The sequence below is a fragment of the Salmo salar genome, chromosome 14 (assembly GCF_965601325.2).
Source record: "Salmo salar chromosome 14, fSalSal1, whole genome shotgun sequence".
Lineage (NCBI taxonomy): Eukaryota > Metazoa > Chordata > Actinopteri > Salmoniformes > Salmonidae > Salmo > Salmo salar.
Genome location: NC_138304.1, coordinates 79,584,146 through 79,598,342, shown reverse-complemented (window position 1 = coordinate 79,598,342; position 14,197 = coordinate 79,584,146). Strand labels below are relative to the sequence as shown.

Below are 14,197 nucleotides of genomic sequence, written 5' to 3'. Positions count from 1 at the left end.
ACATGATTTGTATGCTCAAGGATAACATTCTGATTCTGATTCCATTATAGCTAATTTCCCCACCTCTGAATCGGCAAATATCCTATTGAAAATGTTACATGTAATAGTTGTAGAACATCTTTCTAATTCTAACCCTCATTTATTGTCAATGATTGTGATTTAGCAGGAGATATCGCTGATGGATAGATGTCAATGACCAACAGCTCACTGTTCCATTCTTTGACCCAGATAACATATCTGTGGAGCCATGACTGAACTATTCAAATAAACTGAAATAAGGGTCACAATGACCATCACATAGTTATGTTGAGTGATATGCAACATGAGTGGAAAGATTAATGTTTTCTATGTTGCATAGCCTATTTTCAAAAACACATGTAAGGCCAAAAAGAAAGTAGGCTATTGATCATGATAATAAAATGATATCTATCTATGTGATTAGAATCTAGGCTACTTGTGTTGTTTTCCTAAAATTATATTACTCTTTGTCAATACCAAAATTAATGCTGCTATCCTATGATTCTAAGTCTGCATTTACCCCTTAACTAGCACGTAATCGAAGACTGAACCAAGGCTGTGTGTTGGGGTACCAGTCTGTATGGGAGCATTGACCCCGTCCTTGGTAGCCTGGTACAGGCTGAGTTAATAACTGGAGGTAAACATGATAAATGATAAATGTCATTGACCCCGTAGCGCAGCTGGCTTCCTCACGTCTCTCCCTCCCTGCAGGGCAAATGTCACAGTTGTTATGAATACGCCCTATTACCTCGCTCCACGTGGAGAGAACCTAACGCAGCGAGCAGAGCAGTCCAGGGTCACTCTGTTGTTCTCGGGGGTGTGTGTGCGTGTGCTCTGAGGGGGAGGGGTCAAGGCTGACTTGTCACTCACAGATCAGAGGAGCATGTCCTATCTTCCTATAAATAGGACTCGGGCTACTGGAGTTGTCAGAAAGTCAGAGCTGCTGATCATACTGCAGAACAATATTTCAAAGAGAGAATGTGGCTATTCTCACCTCTGTAGCATAGCTCTGCAAAGCCTCTGCACTGGAGACATCTTATCATCTATTGATTGATTGATACTTTATTGATCCTCAAAGGAAAATTCATCATGATGTTTCCTCTTGAAGAGATGAAGACCACCTGTCACTGTTCAGGTTACCGGGAGCAACAACATCAGCCTCACACCATCCTGTACAATATCCTGAGCCGGGCGGACAGTAAGTACAACAACAACAGCCTGATCCACAACAAGCACGTGAACCAGTACAACTACAACATGATAATGCCTCACAACTGTCATTGCGAGTGGCGACGGGCGGTGTGTCTGAAGAACCCTGAGGGAACCTGTCAGGTGGCATCTGATGTTCTGGTCAAAACCATCCGCTTCATGAAGAGTTTACCCTCCTTCCGTCAGCTTCCAGTGGAGGACCAGCTATCTCTGCTGAGGGACTGCTGGGTGCCCCTGTTCTCTCTGGGCCTAGCCCAAGAACGGACTGTGTTCGAGGTGATGGATGTACCACAGGCTAGCATGCTGAGGAGGATTCTCCTTAACAGTCAGGCTCCACATAGTGAGGAAGAGCAAGAGGAAGAAGATGAGGGGAAGAGGTCTCTGCCCATGCTGGCTGGGGTGCATAAACTCAGATGCTGTCTGAACAGACTGTGGACTCTGAATCTCAGCCCAAAGGAATATGCCTATCTGAAGGGTGCTATGCTCTTCAATCCAGGTAAAACTCTTCTTCTACTTCTTCTCAGCATGCTATGGTGTTCTGTGGAACTCCAAATCTACCTGAACTGACATTCTATTAATTTCATTCGACTGAAATATTTGAAGCAATCAATGGCATAATCAATGATTATTTAATAATCTAACATGACAAATGATGGCATACAGCTTCACTCTTCTGTCACATTAGTGTTAAACTGCTGATGGTGGAGTACAGTTGAATTGACATTCCATTTACCCCAATTCCTCTTAACAGACGTCCCAGGACTGAGCACCACTGTATTCATCGACAGTCTCCAACAGGAGGCCCAGAGAGCTCTACAGGAGGTTGTCCTGACCCTTCACCCAGGAGACTCGGGTCGATTCAGCCGCATCCTACTATCGACTTTTGCCCTACAGGCTGTCAGCCAATCACTCATCACAGAACTGTTCTTCAGACCTGTTATTGGTCAGGCGAATCTGTTTGACTTGTTAAGTGAGATGCTGTTTATGAGACAAGAGTACAGCTGAAAGTTTGTGCGTGTGTATGGTGTATGTTTGTGAATTATATTTTAGGGTATTTTCTACTGGCAAATATGAATGTGAAGATTGCAACTAAGCAATAAAAGTTTTATAAACAAAATGTTTCAGTTTCTCTCTTCTTTACACATATTTAATCACTCTTCTATCATTTGTTTTTGGCATACATCTGGCAATATATTAGTGGTGTGATAAAAATAAATGAAGTGAGAGCTACTGTATTTTCCATTGATAGAAAAATCATGGACTAATTGTACTGTCTCTTAGCATGATATGTACTCTGGCTCCTACTAGTGGTTTCCTACATGTAACTACAAACATGTTGTGCTGTATACTGTACAGGGCAGTACGGAATGGAAAGTACCAAAAATCCCTTGAGTGACATTACCTGGGATTGAACATTTCAACGCATGATAAGGGAGACTGGCAAAATGTGGCATTAGGCCATGTATTAATACTCCAACTAGCTCAACAATGTGTGAACAGTTATCCATTTCCTGCAAACCTACCTCTTAGCAATTTCCTGTCTATGGCCAGAACCAGAATAACCTGTTTAACATTAACAACAAAACATGTTGTCAGTTATCTTGTTACAGTTATTTGGTGGCCTGTATTATTTTGTCCTTGCCAAAGATAAAAGTAATCCCCAGGGGGTACAAACGAACACTGTGCACCTGCCAGAGATGTCTGTGTAGCTCAAGTCTTAAATGTGGGCTGTTCAACATGGCAAAGCATTACAGAACATTCAGACAAAAATGTATTGAGTAGAATCAAAAATATGCTTGCCTTCCATTGTAGAAAAAATAAGTGTGTCAGATCTTTTCAATCTACGACATTCTAAAAGTTTCACCTCACAGAACCCTCATTGGCTCACAGTCTGCATGTTGTCAGACATTCTTCCATTCTGATGCATCAGCTACATAGAACTGAGGTGTAAATAGACTGGAAGAGTATTGTGTGTGAGTATTGTGTGACTCACGTTCAGTCATGCGAAGGGAAAAGGCTATTTAGAAAGAATGAAAACCCAGATACACAGAGCTTAACGTCAACACACAAAACGTAGGACTCTTGAATCTTCTATTGGTGAGCTAATGAAAGATGAGGTAGTCACAGTTTGACTTTTTTTTTTAATTAACAATGTAAGTCATTAATTTACACACGCTTAGAGTGGCGGAACATAAATTCCACATAAACCCACTTAGTCTCCCATTGTGCAGAACTAAAATTAGACTTAAGTGGAAGTTAGAATTTTCCCATAGAGAACAACTCATATCCTTTATACCAACCACAATAAAACATTAGACAAAATGTGCAAGAATAGCATGGCATTAACGCTGTCACAACTTCATTTGTATGTCACTTTTTTTTACAGTTTTATATAAAATCACAGAATTGCATACATTATAAAAGTTAATTTCACATATATACTCATTGGAGTCTACAATGATAAATGTTACAACAGCTGGACCCTATGCTCGCTAGAGATTTTGAAGCATAACCAATTTTAAAGTGATCTCAACATATTAGGATTAAAGTTATGTATAGTAGTATGATATTCCCATGGCATCAAAAGATACATCTACAATTGTATTTCACAGTCACCAATAAGCCAATAACAACATCCATTGTCTTTGAGATGTTCTTTCTTCATACGTTGCGAGTGGTTTTTGGCCTCCAGTACATTCCAGGTTGGTTCTTGGTGTCTAAACCACTGCATTATTCACATGGGTTAAACCTTACGAAGACTAAGACCGTCAGGTCCAAACGTAGCACAATAAAACCATGGAGCAATCAAGTGTGCGGTTATCTATATTTCTTGGGTCAGTTTACTTTACCCTGCAAGTCACTGGATGCGAGTACACTACCTTGAAACTGGTTCTTGTGTCAGTGTTGGGGGTTGACCTGATAAAGCAGAAAGAGATCAAACAGCAGTGGAGAGTGGGGTTTCATATTAACACAGCTACTTGTTATTCAAGGATAAAGGGACATACAGCACTAAAGTAATATGAGGGCGATAAGAACGGACATCCAAACAGGAGGAGCGGCTGGAAGGGTCTGAAGTCTACAGTAACTTCTCTCTGAGACAGACCAACCCCCAAACACGGACGCAATATGTCAGAATCAAAAATACATTCACTACCCTGAGTACATTTATAATCCTTCAAAATACAGATGACACGATTCATAGTATAGTCTTCAAAGTCACGGTCTTTGGAGTAGTTTGCATACGTGTAATACTCCTCCCACCTATTTTAACCGAGTGCAATTCTCTGGCTCCTTCAAGGACCCAACACAGAATTCAATAGAACATACAATACATGTGGAACTACAGGTCCCAACCTCTCCAGCTTGGGGACTGGTTAGTAGCTTCATGCATCAGGAGTGTTGATGATGGGTCATCATGTTCTGACCGTGGTCCAGGGCAGGGTCATTCTGATGCTCAGAGCTTTCTGCTTAAATCAAAATATGATAAAAGGTATGAGATGTAGAATATAACAGAACAGACTAACTTCATTGTCAACGCAATGAGGAAATTTGGCTTCAAAGTTCACATCTAAAATGCAAATGACAAAAAAAACAAAAAACATCAGGAGTACCTTGTCATCAACTTATGTGCAAAATGAAGTTAAGTCCACAGGTTTAGTAATATATACATAATTGGTTCAGGACCTTCATCATCAAGAACAACTTGTCATCTACATGATTCAATTAGGTTCATATTACAGCGTTTGGTTTATAGAACTTATTTACTTGTGTCTGTCAAAGACAATACTAGTCTGACCTGCCCAAGGAGCTACAACCTTAAGGCAACCAATCCACCTCTGGGATAGACTTAAATAAATAGGATGTTCACAATAAAATGTCACGTAAAGGAAGTATCTATCAGGGGAAGAGATAACGTTGGATATATGCCACAACATTCCCTCTATTAGATCTCTCTCACTCAGATACTAACCCAACCCGTTTCAGTGTTTCTGAGACAATTGTTTTTGTGCAGCGGTGGCAAAGTTTGTGGAAGGGGGGAATCACTGGGGAACTCCAGTCGGGATAATTTTTATGTAGGACTGTGAGAAGGTACACTATATATATATATATAAAGTATGCGGATACCCCTTCAAATTAGTAGACTCGGCTATTTCAGCCACACTCGTTGCTGAAAGGTGTATAACATGGAGCACACAGCCATGCAATCTCCATAGACAAACATTGGCAGTAGAATGGCCTTACTGAAGAGCTTAGTGACTTTCAATGTGGCACCGTCATAGGATGCCACCTTTCCAACAAGTCAGTTCATGAAATTACTGCCCTGCTAAAGCTGCCCCGGTCAACTGTAAGTGCTGTTATTGTGAAGTGAAAATGTCTAGGAGCAACAATGGCTCAGCCGCGAAGTGGTAGGCCACACAAGCTCACAGAACTGGACCGCTGAAGCTCATAAATATCATCTGTCCTCAGTTGCAACACTCCCTACTGAGTTCCAAACTGCTTCTGGCAGCACAATAATTGTTCGTCGGGAGCTTCATGAAATGAGTTTCCATGGCCGAGCAGCCGCACACAAGCCTAAGATCACCATGCACAATGCCAAGTGCCGGCAGTAGTGGTGTAAAGTTCACCGCCATTGGACTCTGGAGTAGTGGAAACGCGTTCTCTGGAATGATGAATCACGCTTCACCATCTGGTAGTCCGACGGATGAATCTGGGTTTGGCGGATCAAATCAAATGTATTTATATAGCCCTTCTTACATCAGCTGATATCTCAAAGTGCTGTACAGAAACCCAGCCTAAAAGGCAGGAACCTAGGAAGAAACCTAGAGCGGAACCAGGCTATGAGGGGTGGCCAGTCCTCTTCTGGCTGTGCCGGGTGGAGATTATAACAGAACATGGCCAAGACGTTAAAATGTTCATAAATGACCAGCATGGTCAAATAATAATAATCACAGTAGTTGTTGAGGGTGCAACAAGTCAGCACCTCAAGAGTAAATGTCAGTTGGCTTTTCATAGCCGATCATTGAGAGTATCTCTACCGCTCCTGCTGTCTCTAGAGAGTTAAAAACAGCAAGTCTGGGACAGGTAGCACGTCCGGTGAACAGGTCAGGGTTCTATAGCCGCAGGCAGAACAGTTGAAACTGGAGCAGCAGCACGGCCAGGTGGGGACAGCAAGGAGTCATCATGCCAGGTAGACCTGAGGCATGGTCCTAGGGCTCAGGTCCTCCGAGAGAGAAAGAAAGAGAGAATTAGAGAGAGCATATTTAAATTCACAAAGGACACCGGATAAGACAGGAGAAATATTCCAGATATAACAGACTGACCCTAGCCCCCCGACACATAAACTACTGCAGCATAAATACTGGAGGCTGAGACAGGAGGGATCAGAAGACACTGTGGCCCCATCCGATGATACCCCCGGACAGGGCCAAACAGGCAGGATATAACCCCACCCACTTGGCCAAAGCACAGCCCCCACACTACTAGAGGGATATCTTCAACCCCCAACTTACCATCCTGAGACAAGGCTGAGTATAGCCCACAAAGATCTCCGCCATGGCACAACCCAAGGGGGGGGGATGCCAGGAGAACACTAGCTGACCTAATGCATAGTGTTAACTGTAAAGTTTGGTGGAGTAGGAATAACGGTCTGGGGCTTTTTTTCATGGTTCGGGCTAGGCCCCTTCATTCCAGTGAAGGGAAATCTTAACGCTACACCATACAATAACATTCTAGACGATTCTGTGCTTCCAACTTTGTGGCAACAGTTTGGGGAAGGCCCTTTCTTGTTTTAGCATGACAATGCCCCTGTGCACATAGCGAGGTCCATACAGAGATGGTTTGTCGAGATCGGTGTGGAACAACTTGACTGGCCTGCACAGAGCCCTGACCTCAACCCCATCGAACACCTTTGGGATGAATTCGAACGCCGACTGCGAGCCAGTCCTAATCGCCTAACATCAGTGCCCGACCTCACTAATGCTCTTGTGGATGAATGGAAGCAAGTCCCTGCAGCAATGTTCCAACATCTAGTGGAAAGCCTTCCCAGAAGAGTGTATGGTGTTATTGCAGCAAAAGGGGGACCAACTCCATATCAATGCCCATGATTTGGGAATGAGATGTTCGATGAGCAGGTATCCACATACGTTTGGTCATGTAGTGTAATTTCTGGTGACATTTTATAAGGACAAGCTACTCCAAAAATAATTAAAATCAAATGATGCCAACACCATCTATCTATAATCCCTCCCAGAAATTAGCTAAATAACATATTGGTAAAGCAATATTTTAGGACCGACTCTTACCATAGCCTATACATGGCACCATACAATATTTTCAGGCAGGTGTGTTATTAGCAATAAGCAAGGTTTTTTTCTGTATCAAAAAGGGAGCTACTTTCCTTCTAGAAACATTTCCATGAAGCTGAGACAACATTTTGCCATTTTAAAGCAAATTGTCTGCAATTGTACACATTTCTCTATGGCTAATTCTGTGTTCTTATGCTCACACACACAATCAATTACATAATGTAGTTATTGTGTTTGATACTTCTCCCTCTTAGCTGATTTCTTTCTTTCTCCCAAAGCCATTTTGGCTGTCATGCTAGCTGTTCAAATAATGGGAATTTGTGGCGCAATGCAGAAGTTCACTCCTTCTGAGTAATATGTTGCTAGGCAACCCCCCTGCAATTCACATCAAATTTTATTGGTCACATACACGTGATTAGCAGATGTTATTGCGGCTGTAGCAAAATTCTTGTGCTTCTAGCTCTGACAGTGCAGTAATATCTAACAAGTAATACCTAACAAATTACACCACACACACACACATCTAATGAATTAAGACTATATACATATGGACGAGCGATGTCAGAGCACTTGCCGCTCTGTACGTGTCTAGCGCTTTGAACACACCGACAGCGTCGTTGCATTTTGGTACACCAGAATGACATTCATTTCCAATGAAACGCTGCGTTTGTCTTGCAGCATTGCGTTGCAGTACGTTCGTGGTGTGGTGCATACGTTGATTTATAGAAGGTATGCGTCAAACTGTATGTGTAGACGGCTTGACAGAAATAGTAGCAGAAGGTGATTGTTGAACTTTAGTTGCACACATATCCAGATGATGCTGCGTAACCATTTTGTGCAATGACGCTGTCGGTGTGTTGGAAGCATTAAGCCAGTATGAGAAACGTGCTAACAAACGTTTGTGCTATGAAACTAAATAAATACTGCACTCTGACCCACAAAGCAAGGATATTGAACTTGAAAAAGTAATGTAGTTATATTGGAATTTACAGCTGCTGTTGGTAAGTAATGATTCTGCTAGCTTCTGACAAGACTTACTGCATCTTTAAAAATATATACATCAATTATCTTTTCTATAAACTTTGTCTGGTTTTAGTCATTTAAGTTTACACTGAAAGCATTTTCCCATCCCCTCAAATTTTCCGGGGTGGGTGGCAACAATTTATCAGCGGCAATACTCTGCTGCTAAATGAATACAAGGGAAATACTGCGGTTTCGGTAAAAGTGTCTTGAAGGACTCTAACCCCATCATAACATTTACATTACATTAACGTCATTTAGCAGACGCTCTTATCCAGAGCGACTTACAAATTGGTGCATTCACCTTATGATATCCAGTGGAACAACCACTTTACAATAGTACATCTATATCTTTTTTTTGGGGGGGGGGGGGGGGGGGTAGAAGGATTACTTTATCCTATCCCAGGTATTCGTTAAAGAGATGGGGTTTTAGGTGTCTCCGGAAGGTGGTGATTGACTCCGCTGTCCTGGCGTCGTGAGGGAGTTTGTAACAAGCACTTAATGATGACTACAATAACACTGCACAGCACACACGTCAAGTCTCTTACCTGCTCCACTGTTGATCCTCATGTTCCTAGCATTCATATCAGAATCTGTCTCCTTGGATATCTGGATACAATAATCATCTTCAACGTAAAAAACAACAAACAACGAGTGACAGTCAACTAACAGTGTAATTACAAATGAATAACAAATGAAGTATCACTTCAATAAGTATGCAAAATAAGGGAAAAGCTGTTGGAAATGTTTATCTGTAGAGGTGTTGCTTACTGTTATTGCTGATGGTTGATGCTTGATAGTTGCTCATGGTTTCGTTACCGCTGTCGGAGGTTCTCCTCTGTGACTTTTTGCACTGAGGTCTCTTCTTGCTCTTCCTAGTGCTGATCCTGATAAAATAGAATAGATGAAAATGGTAAATCAACTTTACTGTCCATTTTACAAAGTAAATGTATTAATTCGCTGTTGCGATACACAACTGCTTCTGCGCGTGCACACACACAAACACGTTGTGCCCTTGATCAAGGCAGTTAATCCCTACCAGTGAATGGTAGCTACCTGATGATGCCCTTGACCAGTCGACACTCTGCATCCTGCTCATCAAGCTGATGCTCTTCGGCCAGATCACTGATAAGCTGGCTGATTTCACTGGTCTTCTTCAGGAACACTGAGTCTGAGGTGCAGTGGGCCAGCTCCTCGATCTGGTACTCAGAGTACAGCTCCAGAAGCTTTTGGGTGATCAGAGAGTCCACATCACCCACACTCAGATCACCCATATCCCCCTCGTTCCAGGAGTAGGAGAGAGGGCTGTACCGTCTCCCTCCACCTCTTCCATTGTGTAACGGAGGCCTGGTAACGACCACCGGCTCCTTCTCCATTGTGGAAATGTGCACTTTGACCCCTCTGATGTAGACGTCCTCTGACCAATCAGAGTCACCACCACTCTCCTTACTGGTTTGGGGGTCGTTGGTCCCAAGGTGGCCCTGGAGACCCCGGCTGACCTTCTCCCGATCGTCATCTGGGGAGCTCTGTCTGGGACTAGGGGCCAGGATGGTGCTCCGACACACCCTGTAGAGTCCACAGGTCAGCACACTGCACACCCAGCTCTTACAGCTGCCTGGGGAGGAGTGGGCACAGGGACCACACCCCTGACCCCCTGAAGGAGAGTCTCCAGATCCGGGGATGAAGCTGATGGTCTCCTCTGCCTCCCTGCTCTGCGCGTCCCTGCGGTTGGCCTTGTGGTATGTCACCTTTGGCCCCTGGTGCCTCTCCTCCACCGGGTCCACACATCGCTCCTCATAGCAGGACTCCAGGCTGGTGCTGTGGCCCCGGGAGAGGTGATGTTTGGGTCCCAAAGGGACGAGGCCTTCCTGACCCCCTGGCTCGAACCAGGGTCTGGGGCTCCCTGTGCTGCTGCTGGGCATGGTGGTTAACTAGAGCCAGGGCCTGGGGGGGGGAAAAAGGAAAGGGAGTATGAAATATGTATGTTACATTTATAAAGAACATTGCTTAGCCATGTCATAATAATCAGCGGCTTCAGACAAAGTAAAGTGGGCTTGAATCAATAGACAACAACAATACTACATGGACATTAGGTCAATGCCTGGCTATATAACAAGTCAAATGTATGCTGCAGGGCCTTTCCATGGCAAACCAAACTTTAAACATAAGTCACATGTGGCTGCAACCCCTGCCAAACCAAGAAACTATATCAATCATCACATATCCCTTAGTGCCAAGCTACCCAATCTATTCTGTGGATGTTGTGTGGATGTAGCCCACAGGATGTAGGGCTCAAATTAGTTGTTTTAAAAGCAATGAAACAACAAAATTAAATACACAAACTTCAACTTGGTTCAATTTCAGCCTTATTGGCGTTTGGCCTACACTACAATGACCCCTGCCCGTTTGTGTTCTAGCCCAACATTAACACACTTGATTCATCTAAATCCAAGGGCTTGGTGATAAGATGAGAACTTGATTCAGGTGTGTAATTACTGTGATATGGCAGAAAATGGCGCCCTGGGTCTCCAGAACGCCCTGGCCTATACGTTCAAAACCTTCTTTCACAGAAAGTAAACAACACGCCATTAATAATGGCATTATGGAAGCCAGCATGAGGACGGTGACAGTCCATTCAATGTAGGCTGCTGAAGTAGGCCAACATGTAAACAAATGTGTCATAAAGTGAATGTCAATAAAAAAAAAAAGGCTTTACAGGGAGTTGATATTAATTAAAACAATCCCCCGGTTTGAAAAACCGGCCGGGCCTACTATATATAATAAAAGGTTACTCATTTGCAGACACGCAGCAAAACAGATTGTTGAACTGGACGACGACGTTGTCAGTCGATCTACAGCCTTAGGTCAAAATAAGTTACAATAATTGTCAAGGTAACATTTCCAAAATACATATCCAATCAAGTATCGTATTTTGTTCCATCTGTAGTGTATTGCTAAAGTTACACCTGGGTTTATTAATTTGCAGTACGCGTTTCCGTTTGTGTTTAAGCTACGTTTTACTCACGGCATGGGAAGAGTGATCGCCGGTCTTTCCACCGAGTTTTCTTCCGTAAAGTTATATTCCTCAAAAAACAAGAGCATTTGTATTCTACTTTTCTTCTTAAATTAAATTGCCTACAAAACACACGCGGTATAGTTTCGTTTCCCAAATTCTTGCTACAGCAGTAGCAGTACCTGCGAGACAAGGTAAACCAAACATAAACTCAACCAGAGAGTAAGAGGCGAAGCAAGATGGTTTACTCCGCCCAAAATCTGTCCACGAAAATAAATCCACGAAGTAATGTCAAGAGTGTCGAATTTGGTCAACAAAAAAATGGAATTGCTCATATCCCTAGTCAAAAGATTCTATAGGATTAGGGATTTGTATCGGATTCTCACTATCCTATAGGTAAACTCAGCAAAAAAGAAACGTCAATTACAGGACCCTATCATTCAAAGATAATTCTTAAAAATCCAAAATAACTTCACAGATCTTCATTGAAAAGGGTTTAAACACTGTTTCCCATGATTGTTCAATGAACCATAAACAATTAATAAACATGCACCTGGGGAACGGTCTTTAAGACACTAACAGTTTAGGTCACACTTATGAAAACTTAGGACACTAAAGAGCATTGATGGAGGGCTTGTGAAAAACATTGATGGAGGGACTCTGAAAAACACTAAAAGAAAGGTGCCGAGGGTCCCTGCTCATCTGCGTGAACGTGCCTTAGGCATGCTGCAAGGAGGCATTAGGACTGCAGATGTGGCCAGGGCAATAAATTGCAATGTTCGTACTGTGAGACGACTAAGAAAGCGCTACAGGGAGACAGGACGGACAGCTGATCGTCCTCGCAGTGGCAGACCACACGTAACAACACCTGCACAGGATCGGTACATCCGAACATCACACCTGCGAGACAGGTACAAGATGGCAACAACAACTGCCCGAGTTACACCAGGAATGCACAATCCCTCCATCAATGCTCAGACTGTCCGCAATAGGCTGAGAGAGGCTGGACTTGTAGGCCTGTTGTAAGGCAGGTCCTCACCAGACATCACCGGCAACAATGACGCCTGTGGGCACAAATCCACCGTCGCTGGACCAGACAGGACTGGCAAAAAGTGCTCTTCACTGACGAGTCACGGTTTTGTCTCACCAGGAGTGATGGTCGGATTTGTGTTTATCATCGAAGGAATGAGCGTTACACCGAGGCCTGCACTCTGGACCGGGATCGATTTGGAGGTGGAGGGTCCGTCATGGTCTGGGGCGGTGTGTCACAGCATCATCGAACTGAGCTTGTTGTCATTGCAGGCAATCTCAACACTGTGCGTTACAGGGAAGACATCCTCCTCCCTCATCATTGCAGCATGCCTCATGTGGTACCCTTCCTGCAGGCTCATCCTGACATGACCCTCAAGCATGACAATGCCACCAGCCATACTGCTCGTTCTGTGCGTGATTTCCTGCAAGACAGGAATGTCAGTGTTCTGCCATGGCCAGCGAAGAGCCCAGATCTCAATCCCATTGAGCATGTCTGGGACCTGTTGGATCGGAGGGTGAGGGCTAGGGCCATTCCCCCCCAGAAATGTCCTGGAACTTGCAGGTGCCTTGGTGGAAGAGTGGGGTAACATCTCACAGCAATAACTGGCAAATCTGGTGCAGTCCATGAGGAGATGCACTGCAGTACTTAATGCAGCTGGTGGCCACACCAGATTCTGACTGTTACTTTTGATTTTGACCCCCCCCTTTGTTCAGGGACACATTATTCAATTCAATTTCTGTTAGTCACATGTCTGTTGAACTTGTTCAGTTTATGTCTCAGTTGTTGAATCTTGTTATGTTCATACAAATATTTACACATGTTAAGTTGGCTGAAAATAAACGCAGATGACAGTGAGAGGACGTTTCTTTTTTTTGCTGAGTTTATAGGATTTTATGCAATTGGTGGTTCTAATCCTGAATGCTGATTGGTTAAAACCGCATTCCACCCGGTGTCTATTCCACAAATTACCACCGGCTAAATCTATGACGTAAAAATGCCTTTTTACTCTGTTCCATCTGACTGTGCAATCCACTGTCTCATCAGCCCAGCCAGAATTTATACATTTGATCTCCACTATGAAGATGTGATAATGGCGCCGGAGGGGATGGCTGCCATTTCATGGGCTCTTAACTAACCAAGCTATTTTGTTCGTTTTTTTCACATTGTTTGTATCTTATTTTGTACATAATGTTTCTGCCACCAGCTCTTACAACCAAAAAGAGCTTCTGGACATCAGAACACGATTACTCACCTTGAACTAGACAAACCATTTTTCTATAATGAGTTGGATGAGAGGGATTTACTCCAGACACCTGACGAGGCCCTCATCCCCATCATTCGCAGGACAAAAGGACAGATATCGCGGAAGGGGATCGGGGTGCCTTGTAAGGATCCGGCGACGAAAGGCAAATCTGCCTTTGCAATCGGTACTATTGGCCAACACAATCACTGGATAATAATGTGAACAAACTACAAGCATGTATATCCTTCCCGACGGGACATTAAAAACTGTAAAATCTTATGTTTCACCGAGTCGTGGCTGAACAATGACATGAATAACATACAGCTGGCGGGTTACACACTATATCGGCAGGATAG

General features: G+C 43.5%; 2 protein-coding genes across 3 annotated transcripts; one reads left to right on the top strand and one right to left on the bottom strand.

The window, feature by feature from the left end:
* Positions 1 to 961: 961 nt before the first annotated feature.
* On the top strand, positions 962 to 2,344 carry LOC106570251 (nuclear receptor subfamily 0 group B member 2). The gene is made up of 2 exons (XM_014142362.3): positions 962 to 1,723; positions 1,979 to 2,344. Exons 1-2 carry the CDS (start codon positions 1,108 to 1,110, stop codon positions 2,230 to 2,232), a joined length of 870 nt encoding a protein of 289 aa, XP_013997837.1. The 5' UTR covers positions 962 to 1,107; the 3' UTR covers positions 2,233 to 2,344.
* A 1,010-nt stretch (positions 2,345 to 3,354) lies between these two features.
* LOC106570243 (keratinocyte differentiation factor 1) lies at positions 3,355 to 11,836 on the bottom strand. Of its 2 annotated transcripts, XM_014142348.3 has the most exons (5): positions 11,578 to 11,836; positions 9,609 to 10,496; positions 9,324 to 9,439; positions 9,101 to 9,178; positions 3,355 to 6,448 (listed from the first exon to the last, which is right to left on the bottom strand). In XM_014142348.3, exons 2-5 carry the CDS (start codon positions 10,472 to 10,474, stop codon positions 6,435 to 6,437), a joined length of 1,074 nt encoding a protein of 357 aa, XP_013997823.1. In that variant the 5' UTR covers positions 10,475 to 10,496; positions 11,578 to 11,836; the 3' UTR covers positions 3,355 to 6,434. The 2 variants fall into 2 exon arrangements, with proteins under 2 accessions (XP_013997823.1, XP_013997821.2); XM_014142346.3 differs by lacking the exon at positions 3,355 to 6,448 and having other exon boundaries at positions 6,455 to 9,178.
* Positions 11,837 to 14,197: the final 2,361 nt, after the last annotated feature.

Bases quoted from the DNA above. Each gene is read 5' to 3' on its own strand.
- LOC106570251 (XM_014142362.3), top strand. From the start codon at position 1,108: ATGATGTTTCCTCTTGAAGAGATGAAGACCACCTGTCACTGTTCAGGT. The intron at 1,724-1,978 runs GTAAAACTCTTC...TCCTCTTAACAG, and splicing joins TGCTATGCTCTTCAATCCAG to ACGTCCCAGGACTGAGCACC.
- LOC106570243 (XM_014142346.3), bottom strand. From the start codon at position 10,474: ATGCCCAGCAGCAGCACAGGGAGCCCCAGACCCTGGTTCGAGCCAGGG. The intron at 9,440-9,608 runs GTAGCTACCATT...CTATTTTATCAG, and splicing joins CTGGTCAAGGGCATCATCAG to GATCAGCACTAGGAAGAGCA. The intron at 9,179-9,323 runs GTAAGCAACACC...TTTACGTTGAAG, and splicing joins ATCAACCATCAGCAATAACA to ATGATTATTGTATCCAGATA.